This window comes from Mytilus trossulus, chromosome 13 (assembly GCF_036588685.1).
Source record: "Mytilus trossulus isolate FHL-02 chromosome 13, PNRI_Mtr1.1.1.hap1, whole genome shotgun sequence".
In the NCBI taxonomy this organism is placed as follows: Eukaryota; Metazoa; Mollusca; class Bivalvia; order Mytilida; family Mytilidae; genus Mytilus; species Mytilus trossulus.
In genome coordinates, this window is record NC_086385.1 from 34,151,447 (window position 1) to 34,174,923 (window position 23,477).

Consider the following 23,477-nt stretch of genomic DNA (forward strand, 5'->3'; position numbering starts at 1 on the left):
GTGTCATTACAAATGCATTGTCACTAATAAAGTTTTACACTAATAAGCCCGTTAGTCTTTTCGTTTGAATCATTTTATATTGTTATTTCGGTTCCTTAAATTGCTGATTTTGCGGCATGAACTTTTTTCATTGTTACAGGCCGTACGGTGATTTAAAATTGGTAGTATCTGTGTCATTCTAGTCGCTTGTGGTGATTAGTCTCATCTGCAATCATACCACATCTTTTTATATGAATATTGATTGTACTGACTTGTATTTTAAACCGTTTCTGCACGAAAAAGAAATACACATATTGAGATAGAATTAAGCTGACACAGGGCTTTGTATAGCGATGTATATATTACTTTAAAAATCATTGGTAAACACTGACTCTTGGAACCAGGGGGAAGGGGCGGAATCGAACATCAACCGAAATACACGAACAGAAAATGAATTTAAATACATGAAAAAAGTCAATATAAAAAAGAAGTTGTGGTATGATTGCGAGTTACACAATTATCCACAACAGATCAAAATAACACAGACATTAACAACTATGGGCAACCATACGGCCTGCAACAATGAGCAATTCCCACACTGCATAGTCAGCTATAAAGGCTGCGATAAGATAATGTAAAAAAAATCAAAAGAGAAAACTAACGGCCTTATTTGTATAAAAAAATTAAGGAACAAAAATATGTAACACAAAAATAAACGACAACCACTGAATTACAGGCACATACATAAAGGATGTGGCGGGGTTAAACATGTTAGCGGGATCCCAACCCTCTCCCTTACCTAGAACAGTGGTATAACAGAACAACCTGAGAACGAACTATAAAAATCAGTTAAAAAAGACTTAACTCATCAGATGGACAAAAATACAAGTAGACGTAGCCGGGGACCTATACATCCCGACCCAAAAAGACACAATGAACATATCTGAGAGTACTCGTAGTTATCTGATCTCGAGTTGAAAGCCACTAACAACTAATAAAAAAAATCATGCATCTAAGACTAACTATCAGTCCGTACACATCCAACATCCGACAGATTGTGTGTAAACAAATCATAGACAGCCAGAGAAAAAATGACCTTGTACAACGCCAAGTTACAGGTATCTGCAGATTGTACATCCATGAATATGTATATGTAGATAACATACTGGTAATATTTAGTTAGCTTTTAATTTACTGATAAAAAAATCAATATTTATACCAATAAAAACTACATTTTATTTAATGATCTTATTACAGTGTTGAATATATAACCTTTTAGAAGAAGTTTATTTAAAGGAGCGACACGTTTACATGGATATCATATCTAAATTTCCGGGCACGCCTAACAACATTTCAGTAAAAATGAGGATGTGCTATCCAGTTTGAAATAAGTTTTTTACAACCAAACTTCAAAACCACATCTTTATATATATGGCAAAATTTAGTAAAGGTTTTAAGTAATTTATGGTAACGATATCTCTAGTTAATTTTTTTTAACAGTAATACATAGATTGCGTTCACTAAAATAAAAAAAAAGTCACATCTTTGGTGACTTGACGACACTCTTTCCAATCTATTTTAGATGGAGGACGATATTTTTGGTCCTTTTTCAAGACGTTTTTGTCCTCATTGTCCTTAGCTATATTTAGGTCCTCTGTAATAACATGGCCATAGGGAACATATCTAAACTTCGAGGATTCACAGTTTCAAGTTAAGGAAGTATTTATATCTATATTCACGTCTGATGTAACCGACGTATAATTAACAATCAAACTTCTACTGTTTTTTTGTATGTGTATAGATATAGGAAGATGTGGTGTAAGTGCCAATGAGACAACTCTCCATCCAAATAACAATTTAAAAAGTAAACCATTATAGGTTAAAGCATATATAGGAGGTTCTATATTATCAAAATATGGAGGTATACAGTTTTGAACGGTAGAGTCTTTAAATATACTAGATAAGTTGATAAAATCAAAACCTCTGCTAATATATATATTTAATTATTAAATAATGACGTTTATGATCGTAAAGTTTGTTGATACGCGGGAACATCTTATGATGAGAAACAGCTGTAATTATACGAGAATCTATGCTAGTCTCCTTGACAAAAATGAGTATCTAATAAAAAAAGTATGTTTCACATTTGTATTAATTTGTTAGGAAACCAATTTTATTCAGAATATTATCTAAAATCTTACAATAAAGACGTTCAGTCAAGTTCAATTAGCCCGAAATTAATCTGGTATAAACAAAATTTTCCTCAGACAAATTCGTTTGATGGTGTCGCAGCTACTGCAACATATGGACAGTACTTAATTAGGATTAATCGAATTGTCCGAAAATAAACATGGAAGATTCTGTAAACATTATTTGAATATTAAGACTTCTTTATCTCTTTTTATACTTTGTTCTGAGAGTAACAATCTGCCCTATCACCCTCTCAGTTATTTGTTATTTATTAATAGCTCTCAGTTGATACTCAAGGGATTGTATTTCCTATCATGATTTCCTTGATCATGTTGATAGAGGGTTGCTGCTCTCATAAAAGCTTTTAAACTATTAGGGTTCCAAATTGAAACAATAATTCCTTCGTAGATTTTAATGACGCCATCGGTAGTTGTTAAATGTTATTGGCTATTCGTTTCATAAATGAATGCAGATTTTTTCTAAATGTCGAAACTGCAATCCCGTCATCTGATTCCGGATTTCTACTGACATGAGCAACAAAATAGTTACCACACACGGATTAAGATCTGCTAAAGTTATATGTTATAATAAGATCATCTTTTTAAATTGAAATATTGATATTATGTATCTCAATTTGATGAACGAGGTATTAGCAAAATTATTTCACAAACAGTAAAATAGCCAAATGCCATTGGTATAATAAATGAAAAAGTTGATTGATTTTTGATAAGATTTAATTATATATGATTTTCTTTCATCAAGTTTTTTTCATTAATTATGTCTTCGTCTTCATGTTGTTAAATAATAGAAACTGGGAGTTTCAGACGCGGTTTACATCAATACTAGTAGATATTACCACTAAGTGTTCTGGAATATCCAAACAGAATTTTGTTTCGTTTTAAAAGTTTTAAATCACTTCTAAATATCAAATTCAAGATGGGTTCAACGTAATTTCTTATTCTAAATCGAGTTGACGCTTTGAAATATAACACAGTTTCGTTTTATAAATTATAAATGTATGTAAAATCGATTAGAATATCTACAGTTACAGAGTTACTCGGTTTTTTTTTATCTTTGTTACAATACACATGTTTAATGAATTTTATAAATTACTAGTGTTTTTTTTTTTATGTTCATTTTATAATTACAAGCATTTTTATCATTTCAAATGTGAACTGAATTATCTTTCACTGCGGAAGATGGCTGCATGCTATCACTAGTTGAAATGACCTAAAGTGATACCGAATACATATCAAAACACTCTTATTTTATTCTACAATCGGAAAAGATATCATTCTTCAAAATGCCAAGACATAGATTTAATTATTATATGACACTTTTGCGATATACATATATTATTACTTTTCTAAATACAGTGAAACCTGACTAAACCAAATCCTGTATAAACCAGAAACCTGTATAAACCAAGCGTGTTCTTAAAGGGGGCTCGCGGGTCTTAATTATTTATTTAATTAGAAATAGGCTTTTGCTATATGTTTCTGTAAGGGAACTTTATTTTTTACTTAATAGAAAAAATTATATAAAAAAATGGGATCACCGTTCATTTACGCCCAATATCTGCCTTCGAAAGAAGCATACAATTTTTGTTCATGTCCTTTTTTCTGTTCAACTAATAGGAGAAATAGACGTAATATCGAAATGAAAAAAGAACTAAATTACAGAAGTTGCTTTAATTTTGGAAGTATTTAGGTCTCCGTCGATGAGTTAAAAAAATATTTAAATTTCAATGCCAAAAATGACATTTTTGCACCAAAAGAAAATAATGTGGAGTTTTCAATGATATCTACATTTTGAAAGTCACCTGGGGTCAACACGCATTGATTTTTTGGAATGATTTTTGTACCACATAATAAAGTAACAACTACTAAGGGTAATAAATAAAATTTGTAATGAAAAATATATTTTTTTTCTTCAGAAAATGTATACCTGCGAGCCTCCTCATGCACCGGCATATTAAATTAAGTGCATTGTGAACCTGATAAAACCGAACATCGGCCTAAACCGTACAACATTTTAAGTCTCGAAGAGGTTTGGTTTAAACAGGTTTCACTGTATTATTTGTCTTAACGTTAAGTTTGGCATTTGGGCGTTAATTTAAGAGTACACTTAAAGAAAAGGGCAATATGGTATCTTCATTTACATAAAATTGGGTTGGAACATTTGTTTATGTACTGTTATGTCCCGTGTGTATCACTAGCATCCTCATTAGTGAAGGGTTCGATAATGATTTGATTTAAAGCATACCTATTCTAAGGACACGTAAGCTCAATGGTCGGGGATGGCGTGAGTTAATGGTGTACGACATTACAAAACTAGAAAAATCTTGATATGAACTGATTTTAATTTTAAACATTAATTTACAATATTATTCTCAAACTTCGTTTTTCTAAAATAGATTAAAAAAATTGAAGTCACACGCTTTCTTTGAAATTACATTGCAATAAGGTGTTATGTGTTTAATGCAAAAAAAAAGTAACGTATATGGTGTAATGACACAGGGTGTATAGTGTAATGGTGTAAGGTGAATGGTGTAATCATGGTGTTATGTGTTATGGGGAAAGTTTACACCATCCAAGGACTGTATAATATATATGTAATACCACTCAATGTATTGTGATCAACAGAGAATATCTTCTGAATGTAATATATTGAACTCACTTAAAAAAACTTCACCTTTTAAATCATTAATTCGCCTTTAGATATGAAACGATATATTTTCATAAACGTTTGTTTATATGTTTGCCGAATTGAGATCTGCATATATACAGCATTTTAAGTATAAAAGGGAATAACTACAATATTACATTTCATTCAGAAAGTCATCGTTGTTTTTTTCGTTTTAAATCTGGGACTATTATCTTTCACATTCATTTGTTAAAATTTACTGTTTGCAATAGCGTGAATTGTTTTATATAATATGAATGTTCTTATCCTGGGCATACAAGCAATGCCGTATTTGGTAAAACCTTTTCAACTTTTGATCTTCAGTGCTGTACAATTTTGTATTTTTTTCGCTTTCGATCTTTCATATCTGGGCGTCACTGGTGAGTCTCGTGTGGACTAGACGCGTTTTTGGCGTATTGAATTTTAAACCTGATGCTTTTTGTTATCTATTAATCATGCTTTTCTTTGTCTAATATGTTCTGCTTTTTATTTGTATTGTAGTCCTGTAATATTTTGTTTTCATTTCAATGTTATATCTAACTGTGCCATTAAAGTGCGAGGTTTGGCATGCCATAAAACCAGGTTCAACCCACCACTTTTATTCCCCTTTAAAAGTGTCCTGGTTCAAATTTAGGAAGATGGCCATTGTTATAATATTGTTCGCTTCTGTGTGTGTGTTGCATTTTAACGTTGAGTCGTTTGTGTTTTCTCTTATTTTTGAGATAAGACGTGGCACGGTACTTGTCTATCCCAAATTCAAATATTTGGTTTTGATGTTATATTTGTTATTCTCGTGGTGTATTGTATGTTGCTTGGTCGTTTCTGTGTGCTGTTGCGTTTGGTGTTGTGTCGTTGTTCTCCTCTTATATTTAATGCGTTTCCCTCGGTTTTGGTTTGTTGCCCCGATTTAGTTTTTTGTCCATGGATTTATGAGTTTTGTACAGCGGTATACTACTGTTGCCTTTATTTATATATACTAACGTTAGTGTAACATTTCAAGTTAACATATAGGTTATAATGATTTAAAGTTTGATCATATAGCTCTGGGAGGTGAAATGTCAAACGCTATACAATATGTCTTTATTTTGTAATGCGTAGCAGCACACACATTGTCAACAAAACAAAACTTAATGATTTAAATTTGTTATTGTCTGTGATTTGGATTATTTTGAAGAGTTGTTTCATTAGCAATCGTACCTCATCTTTCATAGTGTATATTTAGATGAATTTGGCTATTTCTAAGGTCCTGTTTGGTGATATAGCTCCTCCTTCGATACAGACAGGATTTATTGAATACATTTAATTTATCAATGCTTTGTTTATCAAATAATAACATGTGTACAACTCCTTTAAGCAAAGTGGATGAGTTTGGGCATGTAAATTAAGAAATTATTGCATTTATTATTGCGCTTATGTCATTTTAGACGTATATGCGATTTTACTTTTCACGATTTTTAGAAATTTACGATTTGAAGAGAAATCAAGATTCATTTGTATAAAATATATTTTTCAAAATGCGAGTTTAAATTATTGCGTTTACAACTCTGTCGCCTTTTTTGCCATAATAATATAAACATCACTATAATTTCTGTATTTACATTTAATCTTATTGGAAGATATGGTATGCAAATCAGCAAGAAAGCACAATCATGTTGAATTAAGGCAATGCAATCTCGTAAATCAAATAATGAAAAGACAAACCAAAATGATGATGACTATGATGTTATGTTTGCTTTGCTATTTGTATGATGCACAAGCCCATTAAATTATAGTTCTTCATAGTCACTTTTCTACACATATAGATGTATACAATAACATGCCAATCTGAAGATATATTTATGTTTCGATAGTTCTAGCATTGTTGTTGCTGTGTGTCTGGTTCGTCGTTTTAGAATCTAATGCATACTAAAAAAATGTACACCAAAACGTTGTGATTGGTTAAAAACGTCCAAAAACCATGGAAATTCAACCAATGTCGTGACACGTTATTTTCATGTAGGGGTACGTAACATGAAATAACCCACCAATAGTCCTTATGATTCTGAAACGGCAAAATTGAAATTTATCCAGCAGTCATCTAAAGGTATCAATTGAATTGAAAAAGATTAAATTAAATAATATAGTCTGCACAAAGTTTTCTATTTTTCAAAACATAAAGAAAAAAATAACAGCCAGGGCTGTACAAAGGAAGTTAACATTTATTATTTTTTCTTTCATTTCGAAGCGAATGAAATATAATCACTGCCATCTTTCATTTCAATTCGTATGATATAAAAAAAAAGAAAATGTGATAAGATTGCTTATGACAAACCTCTTCACAAGAGACCAATTGAAACAAAAATGTACAACTATATGTCGACGAACTGCCTTCAACAATGAACAAAGATAATTTTGTAGTTAGCTATAAAAAGGCCTTTTTAGGAAATATGTTAATAGGGGATGTTGACCGCATACAATTTGTTTGCCTCAAATGGTTGATAGTTTAAAATATATGACAACATTTAGTCATTCGAATAAACGATAAATATATGACATATTGAAAGAACATAAATGTATCGAACCAACAATTTCAACGGTGCTGTCGATTTGAATAAGAGTGGGAAAAAAACAGAAATACTAGTATGCACTTGCCAACGATGCAGTCTTGCCTTACGCTCAATAATATTTTTTACAGGGTTGTTAAGTAAATTGACAACAAGTAAAAAAGTTTAAAGGATGTAAAACTAATAATGATTTCAAATGATCATATTATTCAACTCGGTAGGCAACAAACGTATATAAAGCATATAATCTGATATCATGAACAAAATTCAACGATCTCACTGGAATTCCTGAGAATGTAGCTGTTTCAATCGGCGGTGGTTATTTGAGGGAAAAATTTCGTTTTAGCGTCAAAGTGGAACCCATTTTAATGCCGGATTTTTAACCCATTTTATCGATAATTGAATTTGTCTATGCCCATTTTAGCAAAATATTTTGTACACATTAAAATATATGATAAATAAAAAAAAATATAAACACAAGACCGCACAAAATTATAACATGTGAAGTCCATTAAAATACAGCAATAATGTTTAAAAGATTTAATCAATTAAAAAAAAATTAAAGGTTCGTTTTAGCCTGGAATTTAAATTCTGGAGAACGTAAGTAATGGGCTCTGGGTAAAACCCATGTACAATACGGTTGAATTACATTTAGGAACTGTTCTTTCTCTTTATCTTGTCTATATTTTGGTGCACATTCATCTACACTTCGTTTTTTATATATATGTTATTGTTTGCAATTCGATAATATTAGTACCAAGAAAAACGCAAATTGTTGAGTGACATCTATATATTATTGCTCATTATAATGGGCAACAAACGACTTTGAACTCTTATTTGTTCGCTTTAAATTTCTCTGAACTTCCGCCCAAAGCTTAGTGAGTATTATTCCACTAGGTTAATTTTCTAAAATGGACTATCGAAAAAACAGGTGAACGAATTTTTCTGGCTCTGAAATGGGCTCTAAAGTCGGCGCTCAAATGTCCGCTAGTAGTTCTTAATTTTTCACTAAAATGTCCTGCGCCCGTTTCAATTGGGAGGCAACACATGTGTGTAGCATGAAATTTCCTTGGCATTTGCTTCGTCTGTCTCATCGAAAGATAATTTTTTGAAGTAGGCATGTGACTTTCTATATAAAATGAGCGGACCCGAGAGAAACTATATCGGAACCCCCAAGCCATAACACCCAAAATCAATCCCAACCTTCTCTTTGTGGTATTAAACCTTACGGTTAAATTTAGTAGAGATTTATTTACTTCAACTTAAGTTATTTTGCGGGAACCAATGTGTCTTCGGACGACGACGATGATGACGACAAAGACGACGCCAACGTCATATCAATATACGACCGGAACATTTTTTTGCGCACGTATAACAATCTAAGAAGATAAGTAAAAACTGGGAGAAATGAAATCTAACATTGTTGGGAAAAAATCACCAGTTATCAAATCACTGATTCTACCCAATACTTCTTTTTTAGCATGTGTTTTCCACATAGAAAAATAATACATTTGATCAATTAAAAAAGATTATATATAACTTTTTATGGAAAACAAAACAGAAAAAAATAAATGTAATGTATTTAGCTATGAATTTCTAGACGGTGGTTTAAAAAATGATTAACATAGGTAAATACATAGAATCTATCAAAATTGGGGGGATTGGAAGATTAATATATATGGATACTTAGCCAACTGGAAAGTTACATTATTTTATTTTATGAAATTTGACAAGAACCTCCTTATCTTTATATGGAATATTGATGGTATTAACTCAATTTCAGGTTAAATAAGCAGCCAGAATTTTATTTGATTGTAGTAAAAGCATGGATAAATAAAAAAACAATAAAATAGAGCAATTAAAACAACTTTAATCTATTCGTCAACAAGTAATTTGGGGAAATCAATTTATAAAGATGAAAAAAGCCTTTTCTTTCAAAACTTGATAAATAGCAATACCATCTATGTAAACGACATTATAGATGAAATTGGTAACACACAAGAGAAACATATTAAACAAAAGCTCAATATTAAATGTAATTGGTTGTCAGAATTTCAATTGAAGAAAGCTTTTTCAAAAGAATGGCTAACTATTTTTACATGTTTTAGACAAAAACATTCAAGGAAAAAAAGTAAAAACAAATTATGTTTTATTTATTTAGAAGAATTGTTATTTAGCATATACATTAGAAAATTAAGAAACTAAAACAAAATTATAGTTTTATTCAGAATTTGAAATTGAAATGCATGTTGGTATTAACCGATGGAAAACAGTGTCAAACATTGATTATATTAAAAGTATAACGTGTAATATATTGAAATTTGTTCATCGTTATTTGAAAGAATATAAGAATAAAGTGTTTCGTTGGAATCTGTTACACTTTATTCTACCTCGTAAAACGTTATTTAAACAGTGGAATATCCGCAATAATTCAAATTGAAATCATTACAATACCACTGAGGATTATGAGCATATGTTTCTGAAATGTCACTTTCTTGCTGACTTCTTTAATAAATTATATATCTTCTTAAAACATTGAATATTGATAACAAAAAACATTGAAAAATTTAGTATTTGTTGTAAAATTAATGATGAACAATATTATGAAATCAATTATTTGATTAAATCAATAATGTTTTGAGTATGTAAAGCCTACAATATTTCTGAACAGAAAACAGCATCTATAAATGTGAAGCTGTACTCAAAGCAGAATTTAGTTATTGTTACAAACTACAGTAAAAAAATAAGAATGCATAAAAAAAGCGTATTCTAGATAAAACTGTCAATTTTTTTGAATAATTTCTTTGTTTGAGAAATACATGATTTAGCAAAAAATAAATGTATGAATAAATTAATAAAATATATAAATTTTACAATATACACATCTTGAACTGATTAAGTAATATACATTTTGTCGTTCATCGCTACATGTGACGATTAATAACGGGAATATTTACCGTTATAAAATCAAGATAAAAAAATTAAATATTTAATTAATCTTAATCTTCTATATACTTAAGTTTAATTTTGATTCAGAAATAACTGTGAAAATTCTACATTACATCTGTTTGTTTTATTCTTTAGGTCATGACCGGTGTGAAATTTTTTTTCGAAACCAGGAGGATATGTGATAGAAAAGCAATTCACACGTTTACGGAGAAAATATCAAAAAAATTTGGATACAATATCAAAAAGCAAGTATTGCTAGATGAAATATACAACTTGTCTAAACATCAACCCAACAATGTTAGATCTGTTAATTTGCTTTCGCAAATTTTTGTTCTTCCCTCGCCGGGATTCGAAGCCATGCTACGGTGATATCATGACACCAAATCGTCTGCACTGCAGCCGTCCCTCTAGACCACACGACCACCTGGGCTCTACAATAATGAAGCTTTCAGTGGCCGTGTGTTACCTTTCCTCGTCAGTTTTAATCTAGCGTCGTACTACAATACATGGTATATAAGGCATGGAGATGTTATTGTAACAGATCAGCTTAATTATCTATAATAATAAAGGATCCTACAAATTAATGTAAGATACAGTCAAAGAAAAAAATTATATGTATAGGTAAGTCTGAGTCAGTGACAACTCTGCAACAGATGTATCCATCGGATCGCCATCAATGATGGTGATACATGGCTGTGTATATTATTTATATACAACTCGTCTAAACATCAACCCAATAATGTTAGATCTGTACATTTGCTTTCGCATGTATATATAAATATGATAAAGTAAATAGTTAAACAAATGAATCGCACTGATATCTACTTTGTTTAATTCATTGCTGATAATTTTATAATTTAGCTGTTGAATTAAGACTAATGTTAATTCAGTATAATGATGCGTACAAGAAAACAACTCTAGATTTAGTGTATTAACAAACAGGGATTCTTTACTGGAATCCTGGATTGTGAAGTAAATAGTTGACAGCAGAAAGTGCAATTTGTTGTTGAATAAAACAAAATGAAGAAACTCACTGGATTTTCACACAGTTACACTAGCGATACTTGATGTGTAAAAGGAAATGTACAACATACATGCAAGATAAACGTTCAAAAAACAGACTTTCGACACACAACAAAAAAGCAAACTCTATTAGCGGGGATCATTCAACCTTTTGTTTTGTCACTATTTATAATTAGGTCTCATATCCATTACACTACAGATTTAAATAGTTATTGGAATACTTTCGTTTAGGTTCTACTTGTTAGTAACAGGGTCAATCTGAAAAAGTTTCAAACAATGTTTGATAACCTGGTAATATCAATCAATTTTTCATTAGTATATAAAAACTGAATGTTTTATCTTTAGGCTAATCACCTATAGCTACAGTCAGTGAAGTGTTAATAAGCCTGTGCTTATTGTGTTTTATAGATAATGATGGATTTACCAGCGTCGTTTAAGACTAGCAGTTCTCTTGTTTCATTGTTGTAAGATAAACCGATCGGGTTATTGATACCATCTTCTGCTGACAAGACAATGTCATGTTTCTGTCCATCATTATATATTCTATGTATGTTGTTTGATACATATCCTGCTACATACACATCACCACGGTCATCTACAGCTACACCAGCAGCACTTTTCAGTTCAAGACTGTTGTATATCTCACGTTCTTTTCCATCACATGTAACGACGTATACTTTATCACTATAAAAGACAGTACAATACAAATCCCCATCCTGATTGGCACAGATTTCCTTTGGATTAAATGTTGTTCGTATTACTTTAAGAACTTTACCATCGATATCCACAATTGTTAGAGTGTGATATTTATTGTTTACCCAGATCTTATCCTTGACACAGGTGATTCCTCTACAGTCTCCTTTAACTTTAATTGTCCTACCAAGCTTCAATGTAGCCAGGTCTATGATCTGGATACCTTTCTCACCAACAGATACGACAGCATAGTTTTCGTCATATAAGCTTATATCCTGTGGTAAATTATCCAAATTAATCACGCTGGAGTAGGATCCATCAAGTTTACAAACACTAAGTTTTTTACCCAAGTATTGACAAAGTAGTAATCTATCACGAGGAATAAAGCATCCTCTGTAGATAGTTACTCCATTTCCTAATTTCGTGGTCGGGAATGAATGTTTCAGTGATAACTTTCTTTCGTCTCTAACGAGACATTGACCTTGTTGATCAATATCTAGTAAAGTCATTTGGACTTGGACATTTTCTACCGTTATTGTACCTAAGTCTGGGACTAGTTTACTAATGTTCGACTCGAATTCTGGCGGATGATATTTTAGAATCGGAACAGTAGCTGCTTGGATATCTCTGATTTCCAATTCTTTCTGGTAAGTTTTTGCATCTAAAAATTTTACCAACTGGAATAAATGGATTTCTGATGAATGTTGCTTCAGTGAATGTAGATCACTTTTCCATGTAGACAGGGAGTCTGAGCTGGACTGGAAGCTATTTCTGTTTCGGGACACCATCTCAGTACAGGTTTTATACCTAGAATCAATGTCTTTATGAATATCTGCTTCTAACCTATCTAAATGATCAATAATGTTCCGCTTGATTTCCGACACCCTTTTCTTGATTTTGTTTCGATTTTTTTCTAAATCAACAAATGTTGTCTCTTTTTGACTCAGTATGTTCTCTGTAACTTGATATAGATTGGAAAGCCTTCTCTCTAGATCAAAAATAGCAGTGCCATCTTTCACGCCTCTAGCTGCTCTTTCAATTGAAATGATAGACTTGCAATGTTGATGTGATATCGGAACACATGAATCGCAGATTACTTGGTCATGTTGACAGCAGTACAGTATTATCTTTTGACCAGGATGATTCTTGCAGTTCTTGGACAATTTGAGGAGTGAAGAACTGAGTTGTTGTATTTCTTTCATTTGTACTACCTTGTGAGGTGGGGACATCTTTTCGTGAACTCTGGAACACGCCTTACATACAAGTTCACTGCAATCACTGCACCAAGATACAGCTGTAATGTCTTCATCACTGCGCTGACAACCAGCACAGAATTTACTGTCCGCCATTCTGTAAGAATAGAAAAATATAGCGTCTGTAGTTAAGATACTCACTAAAGTATGAAAATTGTGGCGGCCTTTTTTGACCTCAAATGATCTGTAAAGATTTTTGGTTAAATGTAGACATGAATATTGGTACATCTAATGGAATTTGGGACTTTAATAAAAAAAATACTTGAATGTTTTTTTTTATATGTAAGTGTTCAGCCTGAACTGTCTAAACTCCTTATGCGATAATGACCGAAAAGCTGCAGAAAAAATGTGTAATCTAAATGTTTTGTTTTCAAGAAAACAAAATTCATTGATAACCATGTCGAAATTAAATAGAAAACAATTAGAGAGTACCTAAAAACTTATTAATTACTTGAGACGAATAGTAGTTTGTGACAATACTATTTATTTCACAAGGTAAATAAATAAAATAAAAATTTCAGAAAAATACATTTTGAGGAGGGGTAATAAAACATATTATATATTACAGTCGGATTAAAAGACGAGTTAGAATTTATTTAAAACTTTTGGAAAATTTTAATGAGAACGATATAGAAATATGCAAACTACTGTCATTCTTATATCGTGGGAAAACATAAAATAGTACAATTTATCAACAAAAATAAGAATTAAAAAGGAGGAGGGGTCTATTTACCACACGCCTTTGTTAAAGAGAAATATCAAGATTATTTTTGAAAACATCGATTTGTATTTTTCAGAGATTGACACTGTCGCTTTTCAAGTGAGGTACATGTAACTAAGTCAATAAAAAGGGGCAATTACTATATAAGGACAGCTTTAGTGTTACCGTGTTTATTATTTTTTTCATTTTCTTTTCTTTATAATGATGCCATGAGTAAGGTCTATTAATGTCCGTATGCTACATGTACACGTTTCTCAATTAAATATAAATGTACCACAATACACCTTTGTAAGTAGGATTTAAATGATAATAGCATACATTTTTTATTATCTTGGTTACCGACGTAAACATACAATTTGTATTATCATCTTTATCATTAGAAGTTTGATCTTTCTTTTTTTATTATGTTTGTTTGATTTAACTTACCTATCCAGTGTCTTTTAAAGCTAAACTGTGTTTGGTTTTTTTTACTTTTTGTTTTTGATCAGCACAGTAAAATTACTTTCGTTTTCAGTGGGAATTTCCATTTGATTAAAGGGAAATAACTTAAACGTACTAACTATGATTTAACTGAATCAGCGCTAAAATTTAAATCGCATTCGTGTTTATCATGTTTATGTTGGTACGTTTGTGTGTTCCAACATGAGTGTGTCATTACAAATGTATTGTCACTAATTCAGGTATTACGTAAAATAGCCCGTTAGTTTTCTAGTTTGAATTGTTTTTACATTGTTATTTCGGGGCCTTGTATAGCTGACTATGCGGTATGAGTTGTTGTTGCATTGTTGAAGGCCTTACATTGACCTCTAACTGGTTATATCTATGTCATTCTGCTCTCCTAAGACCATCCTAAATAATGTCCTAAGACCTATCTTAGGACATATCCTAGGATACTTTCATTGACACGGCCCCTGCACTCTTGTGAACGGTAGCATCGTCTGCAATCATACCACATCTTCTTTTTTATATTAATATTGATTGTACTGTGTTTTATTTTAACTTTTCTTTTACAAAAAATATACATGGTGAGTGTTCAGCCGTGAACGGTCTAAATTCCTTATGCGATAGTGACCGAAAAGCTGCAGAATAAAATGTGTAATCTAAATGTTTTGACTTCAAGAAAACAAAAGGCATTGATAACCATGTCGAAATTAAATGGAAAACAATCAGAGAGTACCGAAAATCTTATCAATTACTTAAGACGAATAGTAGTTTGTGACAATACTAATTTATTTCACAAGGTAAATAAATAAATAAAATAAAATATACAGAAAAATATACAGAAAAATACATCTTGAGGAGGGGGAATAAAACATCATGTATTACAGTCGGAGTAAAAGACAAGTAAGAATTTATTTAAAACTTTTGGAAAATTTTATTGAGAACGATATAGAAGTTGGCATACTACTGTCATTCTTATATCGTGTGAAACATAAAACAGTGCAATTTATCATCGATTTGTATTTGTCAGAGATTGACACTGTCGCTTTTTAAGTAAGGTAACTAAGCAAATAAAAAGGGAAAATTACTATATGAACACAGCTTTAGTGTTGCCGTGTCTATTATTTTTTTCATTTTCTTTTCTTTATAATGATGTAATGAATAAAGTCCGTATGCTACATGTACACGTACCTCAATTTCAAGTAGGATCTAAATAGTTATAATATACATTCTTTATTATCTTGGTTACCGACGTAAACATACAATTTGTATTGTCATCTTTATCACTAGAAGTTTGACTGTTCTATTTTTTATGTAATTGTTTGATTTAACTCACCTATCCAGTGTCTTTTGAAGCAAAACTGTGTGTTTTGTTATTTATCAGCACTGTAAAATTACTTTCGTTTTCAGTGGGAATTTCCATTTGATTAAAGGGAAACAACTTAAATGTACTAGCGGTGATTTAACTGATTAGGCGCTTAAGTTTAAATCGCCTTCGTGTTCATCATGTTTATGTTGATACGAAGACAAATATACCCTAAAGCTTATCAATTTGTGTGTACCAACATGAGTGTGTCATTACAAAATGTACGTTACTTTTCTCGTTTGAATTGTTTTGCATTGTTATTTCGGAGCCTTGTATAGCTGAATATGCAATTTGAGCTTTTTTCATTGTTTAAGGCCTTACTGTGACCTATAATTGGTAATGTCTGTGTCATTATGGTCTCTTGTGGAGAGTAGTCTCATCTTATATCATAACACATCTTCTTTTTTTATATCAATACTGATTGCACTGTTTTAAACTTTTCCTTCACCAAACAATATACACATATTGAGAAACAATTAAGCTATATATGGCTTTGTATAGTGATGTATATATTTCTATACATGTACAAATCATTGATAAACAATGAGTCTTGGGACCAGGGAGAAGGGGGCGTTATCGTACGTCTACCGAAACACGTGAACAGAAAATGGATTTAAATACATAAAATGTCAATCTATTTTTATCTTTAAAAAAATAGTAGGTAACAAAAAGGATTTTTTTAATATGTATTACTGTGTTAGGAAACCAAATATGTTCAGAATATTAACTTAAACTCTTACCATAAGGACGTTCAGTCAAGTTCAATTAGCCCGAAATTAATCTGATATTATTTGTTAACAAAATCAGTTTGATATTGATGTCAACCGGTAAATCGCAGCTACTGCAATATATAGACAGTTCTTAACTTGTCTGAATTAAACTGAATTTACTGCTGTGGATATATGTGATAATAGACTGAGGGATACACATGAATTAATTACAAGTAGTTTTTCAACTCTGTTGACAGTTTGCTGAGGGTAATAATCTGTCTTATCATCCTCTCATCTTTTTTTTTTATTTATATGTCATTTTCGCAGTCGATATTCCAGGGCTTGTATTCCCTATCATGATTTTTTTGATAGAGGGTTGCTCCTCCCATTGAAGCTTTTAAACTAAGGGTTTCAAATTGTAACAATCATGCCTCCGTAGATTTGGGAGTTGGTAAACCGTTACATTTGTATGTGATATTCGTTTCATAGATGAATGCAGATGTGTTCCAGATGTCGAAACTACAAGCCCGTCATATGCTTCCCGTGTTTGTAATGACATGAGCAACACAATATGTACACCAAGAGGAGCAAAATCTGCTGAAGTAATCTGTTTCATTCATTCTAATAGCTATCACATTGCGCTATCAAGTAATAATAAGATCATCTTTTAAATTGAAATACTGATATAATGTGTCTCAAATTGATGAACGAGACATGATCATAATTATTGCACCAATAGTCAGATGTTCAAATGCCATTTATACATGTATAATTGACGAAAAGGATGATTAATTTGAATTATACATGACTTCAGATTTTTTTAAATAAAGTTTTATTTTATTATTATTTGTCGTCGACTGCATGTTGTTGAATGATTGAAACTGGAAATTTCAGACAGTTTACATCAATGCAAGTGTGGCGTTATCAATTACATCTAAGATTTGATAGTCAGTTCTTAATCAGTTTCATAATAGTTTATCCAAATAATCAAAGACATTAATCAATGCCTTACATAAATTAAGAACATGTTTATAGTAGGAGCTTGTGAGAAACTTTAGAGGGTGGTCAGTTATATTAGCTTGAAGTAACACGTTGTTTTTAGAGTGGAATTTAGTAACATTTTATATTGGAAGTTAATTGTGAACCATCATATATATATTATATATACATGTACTTTTATAAATATGATTAACATTAGCTCTGTGACTTTATGGTGATATATATATATATACTACATGTATAGCTAGTTCCCTATATTAACGGGCAAGATGCTGTTCTCGTTCCCGGACAATGACAGGTAGTGCCAACACACAAAAACACACAAGAAAGCCTCGTTATACAAGTAGTTATTACTACTATTTGTTTTTGAATATCCAAACATTTGTTCAGTATTAATACTTTTAAATCATTTTTGGAAATCAAATTCAAGATAGGCTTTAGGTAATTCCTCATTCGTAAATTATTCGTATAGTGGTATCTTCATTTACATAGAATAGAGTTTTTACATTTGTTTATGGACTGTTACGTCCGTGTGTATCACTAGCATCACTTCCAGTGAAGGGTTCGATAAGGATTTTAGTTAAAGCATACCTATTCTCTTAGGACACGTAAGCTCAATGATCGAGGATGGCGTGAGTTAATGGTGTACGAAATCACAAAACTAGAAAATTATTGAAATGAAGTGATTTTTTATTTTATACATTAATTTACAATATTGTGATAAAATTTCGTTTTTTAAAATAAATTTCAAAAATTGAAGTCCCACGCTTTCTTTGAAATTAAATTGAATTATGCCATTATGGTGTAATGTGTAAGGTGTTCAATGCAAAAAGAGACGTTTATGGTGTAATGACACAGGGTGTATAGTGTAATGGTGTATAGTGTATGGTGAATGGTATAATGGTGTTTGGCGTTATGGGGAAGTTTACACCATTTTTATATAACTGTATGTTTAATCCGTACTTTCCGGAACCGTTATAGTGTCTTAGAACATTATTGTTGTGATGATTACCTGTATTAGCCTCTTTTGTCGTTTTAATGAAAAGTAAAGAATGATAATATGAAAGGTCTTTGTTTTATTTACAATATATATGCTGGTCTTTAGTCCCCAAAACCTAGGTCAGTTATATCACACCAAGGACTGTAATACTACTTAATGTATTGTGATCAGCAGAGAATAGTTTATGAATGGGATAAATTTGAATAACTTTAAAACGTCAACTTTTAAATCTTAATTCGCCTTAAGATATAAAACGATTTATTTTCATAAACGTTTATGCCGAATCGAGATCTGAATATATAAAGTATAAAAGGGAATAAATACCCTATTAAATTTCTTTCAGAAAGTCATCGTTGTTATTTTCGTTTTATATCTGGGACTGTTATACTAACGTTAGTATAGTAGTCACAGTTTAGGTAAAGGTTATACTCATTTCGCTCTGAGAGGTGAAAAGCTTTACAATATGTCTTTATTTTGTCAGGCGTCCGTAGCAACACACACATTATCAAACAATACTTAAGGATTTACATTTGTTTATTTGGGTAATTGTGAAGAGTTGTTTCATTGGCAATCGTTCCCCATCTTCCATTGTGTATATTTAGATGGAGGTGGACATTTCTAAGGTCCTGTTTGGTGATATACAGTGTAGCTCCTCCTTCAATACAGACAGGATTTATTAAATACATTTTGTTTTTCAATTCTTTGTTCTTCAATTTAGAAAGTATTTATAATGTAGTTACAACACTCCCCTAAGCAAAGTGGATGAGTTTGGGTACTGTAAATTTAGAAATTATAACATGCATTTGTTATTGCGATAATGACTTATATGCGATTTTAATTATTACATAATGTTTCATTTATATAAAATATTTCCAAATGCGAGTTTGAATTATTGCGTTTACAACTCTGTTGTATTTTTGACAATAATAAAAACCTCACTTAAATTTCTGAATTATCATTATTTTTATTGGAAGATCTGGTATGCAAATCAACGAGAAAGCATAATCGCACAAAATAAAGGCGATGTTCAATTCTTGTAAACCAATTTAAAAAGTGAGACAAATCAAAATGATGATGACTATGATGCTAGGTTTGCTCTGATATTTGTATGATACACAAGCTTCAAAACAATTCAATTGTAGCTATTCATAACCACAGTTCAATACAGCATATAACTATATACCATAAAATACCAATCAAAAGATATATTTCATTGTTCGATGGTTGTATAGCATTGTTGCTGCTACACGTATATGTCCAATTATGAAAATTATCCAGCAGTGTGCAGATTTTTCGTATGTCAAGGGTTCAATCCACCATTTTCTACATTAGAAAATACCTGTACCAAGGCAGGAATATGACAGTTGTTATCCATTCGTTTGATGTGTTTGAACTTTTGATTTTGCCTTTTGATTTTTGATTTTCCTTTTTGAATTTTCCTCGGAGTTCAGTATTTTTGTGTTTTTACTTTTTGAATTGAAATAATTTGGTTTAAATAATGTCGTCTGCGCAAAACTATCTATTTTCAAAATTATAAAGAAAGGCCAACAAAAACAAAAGATCAGGGCCAAACAAATGAATTTAACATCAACTATATTTTTTTTTATTTTTTATTTTTTTCGAAACGAATAAATTATAATTATTGCCATCTCTTATTTCAATTTGTAAAAATTAAAATAAAGAAAATGGGGTTAGATTGCTATGACACATCTCCTCACAAGACACCAATAAACGATGCCCATGCTGCAGTCAGCTATAGAAAGGCCTTATTGAACATGATATTAAGGTGGTACCCAACACTTTAACTAAAATTAATTTGGCTCGTTTAATTTTCTTGAAATTTTGGCAAAGTATTAACTTTGACCCTTTAACAAAAATATAAAAATTTGAAAAAAATTGAACCAACAGTTTTATCAGAAAAATTACACTGGTTACATAGCAGTTTGACAAACACTTATTTTGATCATTGAGAAGCTTAATATTCCCTTAACAACACAAAATAATTAAAACGTTTAGCTGATTTTACAGAGTTATCTCCCTGTAGTGTTAGGTACCACCTTAAGGGGTGTTGACCGTTAACAAGTTGTTTGTCTCAACCGGTTGTTGGTTGACAATGTATGATTAAATGTAGTTATTCGAAAAAAACTAAGATGGATATTGATAAAATAAAAATGTATCGAGCCAAATATTTCAATGGTGTTGTCGATGTTAATAAGGAAGGATGAAACAAGAAATGTGCATGTGCCAACGATGTAGTCTTGTCAATAGGTGTTCAATACTATTTTTTCAGGGTGATTAAGTAAATTGTTAATTAGTAAAAAAGTTTAAAGGTTTTGTCACAAATATGTCTAAAGTCAAGACTGATTAAGACATTTAAAAGTACAGTCCAATTGAGAACAATAACACCGAAATGATGTAACAGTAAATAGGAGGCGAAAACAATACTAATGTGACATTCAGGCTCACAAGTCGAAAACTAACTTACAACGCAATGGCAAAAAAACCCCCAAAAGACGACAAAACTCAAGCAATAGTGTACAAATACACAGCATTGAAACCTTAAGACTAAGCATCATGAACCCACCAAAAACCAGAATGATTTGATTCAAGTATTGAAAAGTGGTTAATCGATCCTGCTCCACATAATGCACTGTGGTGTAAGTTTGAAAATTTAAAGAACGCATTTATGCCTTTCAAATACAAATCATATGACAAATTTGAATCAATTTATTTATGTCTATAGGTAACAACATTTTGAGGCCCTCGTCACTTGGAGATACACATACTATCATAATTGTTCATATTAAACGTAGCAATATATATACAGGTTTGTAAAACACTATAAAATAATAATAATTTCATATGATCATATTATTTAACTTGATAAGCATCAAACATTTATAAAAGCATACAATCTGATATCATGAGCAAATGTCAACGAGCATATGGGAATTACGAGAAAGTGGCTGTTTCAATCGGCGGAGGACATTTTAGCGAAAATTATCGGACGTTTTAGCGCCAAAGTAGTGCCTGATTTTTAACCCATTTTAGCGAAAATTGAAATTGTCAATGCCCATTTTAGCAATATATTTTTAACCCATTATAATATACACAAATGCATAATATAGAAAAAAACCTTTCAATACCCAAAACAGCACAATAGAAAACATATTATGTCCATTACAATACAGCACTAAATGTCTACAAGATTTAATCAAATTTTAAAAGTTCGTTCTAGCCTGGAATTTATTTCCTAGAGAACGTATGTAATGGGCTCTGGATAAACCCAATGTACAATACTGTTGAATTACGTTAGGAACTGTTCTTTCTCTTTATCTTGTCTATATTTTGGTGCACATTCGTCTATACTTCGTATTTTTATATATGTTGTTGTTTGCAATTTGATAATAGAATCAAGAAAAATGCTAATGTCTGGGTGACAACTATATTACATTGCTCATTACAATGGGCAACGAACGGCTCTGAACTCTTATTTGTTAGTGTGAATTACTATGAACTTCCGCCCAAAGCTTAGTGAGTATTATTCAACCACGTTTTCGCTAAAATTGGCTATCGAAAATACAGTTGAACGGATTTATCCGGCGTAAAAATGGGCTCTAATGTCGGCGCTCAAATGTCCGCTAATAGTTCAAAATTTTTCGCTCAAATGTCCTGCGCCCGTTGCAATTGGTGGCTACACATTTGTACAGCATGGAATTTCCTTGGTATTTGCCTCGTTTGTCTCATCGAAAGATAAATGTTTGAAATACATTGTAAGCATGTGACTTTTGTATATAAAACGAGATCGGACCCGGAGAAACTATCTCGGAACTTCCGTATTATCGTAAGTGTAGTGTCTCGATAAATAAATAAATAAAATGCGCAAAAACAATGAAATATAAATGAATTGTTCATTTATACTACCGGAAGTTTGAATTGTTTTGTGCATCCTGACTTTCGGAAATATTTAATCTCTACATTCGTATATCATACATTGATTCTTGCGCTTAGTTTATGACACGTCGACAATGTCTATTTGTGAGTTGAGAATTATTTCTAAATACACCCCATAAATAGTCCGTAAGTTTATTAGAACTTCAACAATTTTTGTAAAAAGTTGTTCACAGTTATCATGATTTTGAGCAAATTGACTTTTTAACGCAAGACACAAAATATCTTCCATTTGTTCCAGTAGGAATGTGTTCTTATAAATATCCAGTCCAGGTCGATCTACAAAATAAAGTATATAAAACAATTATTAGTATATATTAACAAGTCTTAGACACATTATTTTTTTTTAAAGTTGTAATTGGCTTGGAACTAGCTGTCAATAACTTCGAGTTCTCTCAGATATGTACTTGGTGTTAGTGTTGTTAGGATGTACATGTACAAGTACCCAGTCGACGTCCACTCTGTAATTTTAATAGATGTATTTCAATTTGTATCAAACTGACAGCTTTTGGACGTTTTACACTGAATTTGAAAATGCTTGAAAACCAATAAATCAGATAAACTTACTGTCTCATTCGAGTGTTGCTTATGTTCTTGTATGGTTTAAACTTGATTTAGTATAGTTTATTATTGTACATGTATATGTATCGAATCATTTGATATCTCGTCCGGTTTTTGGTTGGGTTCGTGTTGCTTAGTCTTTATTTTTCTATTTTGTGTTTTGTGTTTTTTATAAGTATATTTTCGACTTTGAGTTTGAATGTCTTTTTCGCACCTTCCGCACCTTTCGCCTCTCATTTTGTACCTAAAGTTTATCAAAGCTTAGTCCATTCGATATCAGACATTGCCAAAAACTACAAGGCTCTTTGAATGTATCGAAATACAAATACAAATATAAATTAAAAGTCAATTGTTCATGAACAATTGATAGGTCTTTCCTTTTTTCTTTTATTAATTGCCTTCTTAGTTAAAAC

The 23,477-nt window shown here is 31.3% G+C and overlaps 2 protein-coding genes across 2 annotated transcripts in view; both read right to left on the reverse strand.

The window, feature by feature from the left end:
* Positions 1-11,761: 11,761 nt before the first annotated feature.
* Positions 11,762-23,477, reverse strand: part of LOC134694302 (uncharacterized) — a 29,212-nt gene continuing 17,496 nt past the window's right edge. Inside the window, exon 2 of the mRNA XM_063555309.1 lies at positions 11,762-13,412. Within this exon, the coding sequence (XP_063411379.1) occupies positions 11,762-13,411 (1,650 nt within the window). The 5' untranslated portion in view covers position 13,412. The remainder of the gene's footprint in view (positions 13,413-23,477) is intronic.
* The window catches only part of LOC134695385 (ecdysone-inducible protein E75-like), a 66,349-nt gene continuing 64,133 nt past the window's right edge, over positions 21,262-23,477 (reverse strand). Inside the window, exon 7 of the mRNA XM_063556619.1 lies at positions 21,262-22,782. Coding sequence (XP_063412689.1) covers positions 22,565-22,782 — 218 coding nt within the window. The 3' untranslated portion in view covers positions 21,262-22,564. The remainder of the gene's footprint in view (positions 22,783-23,477) is intronic.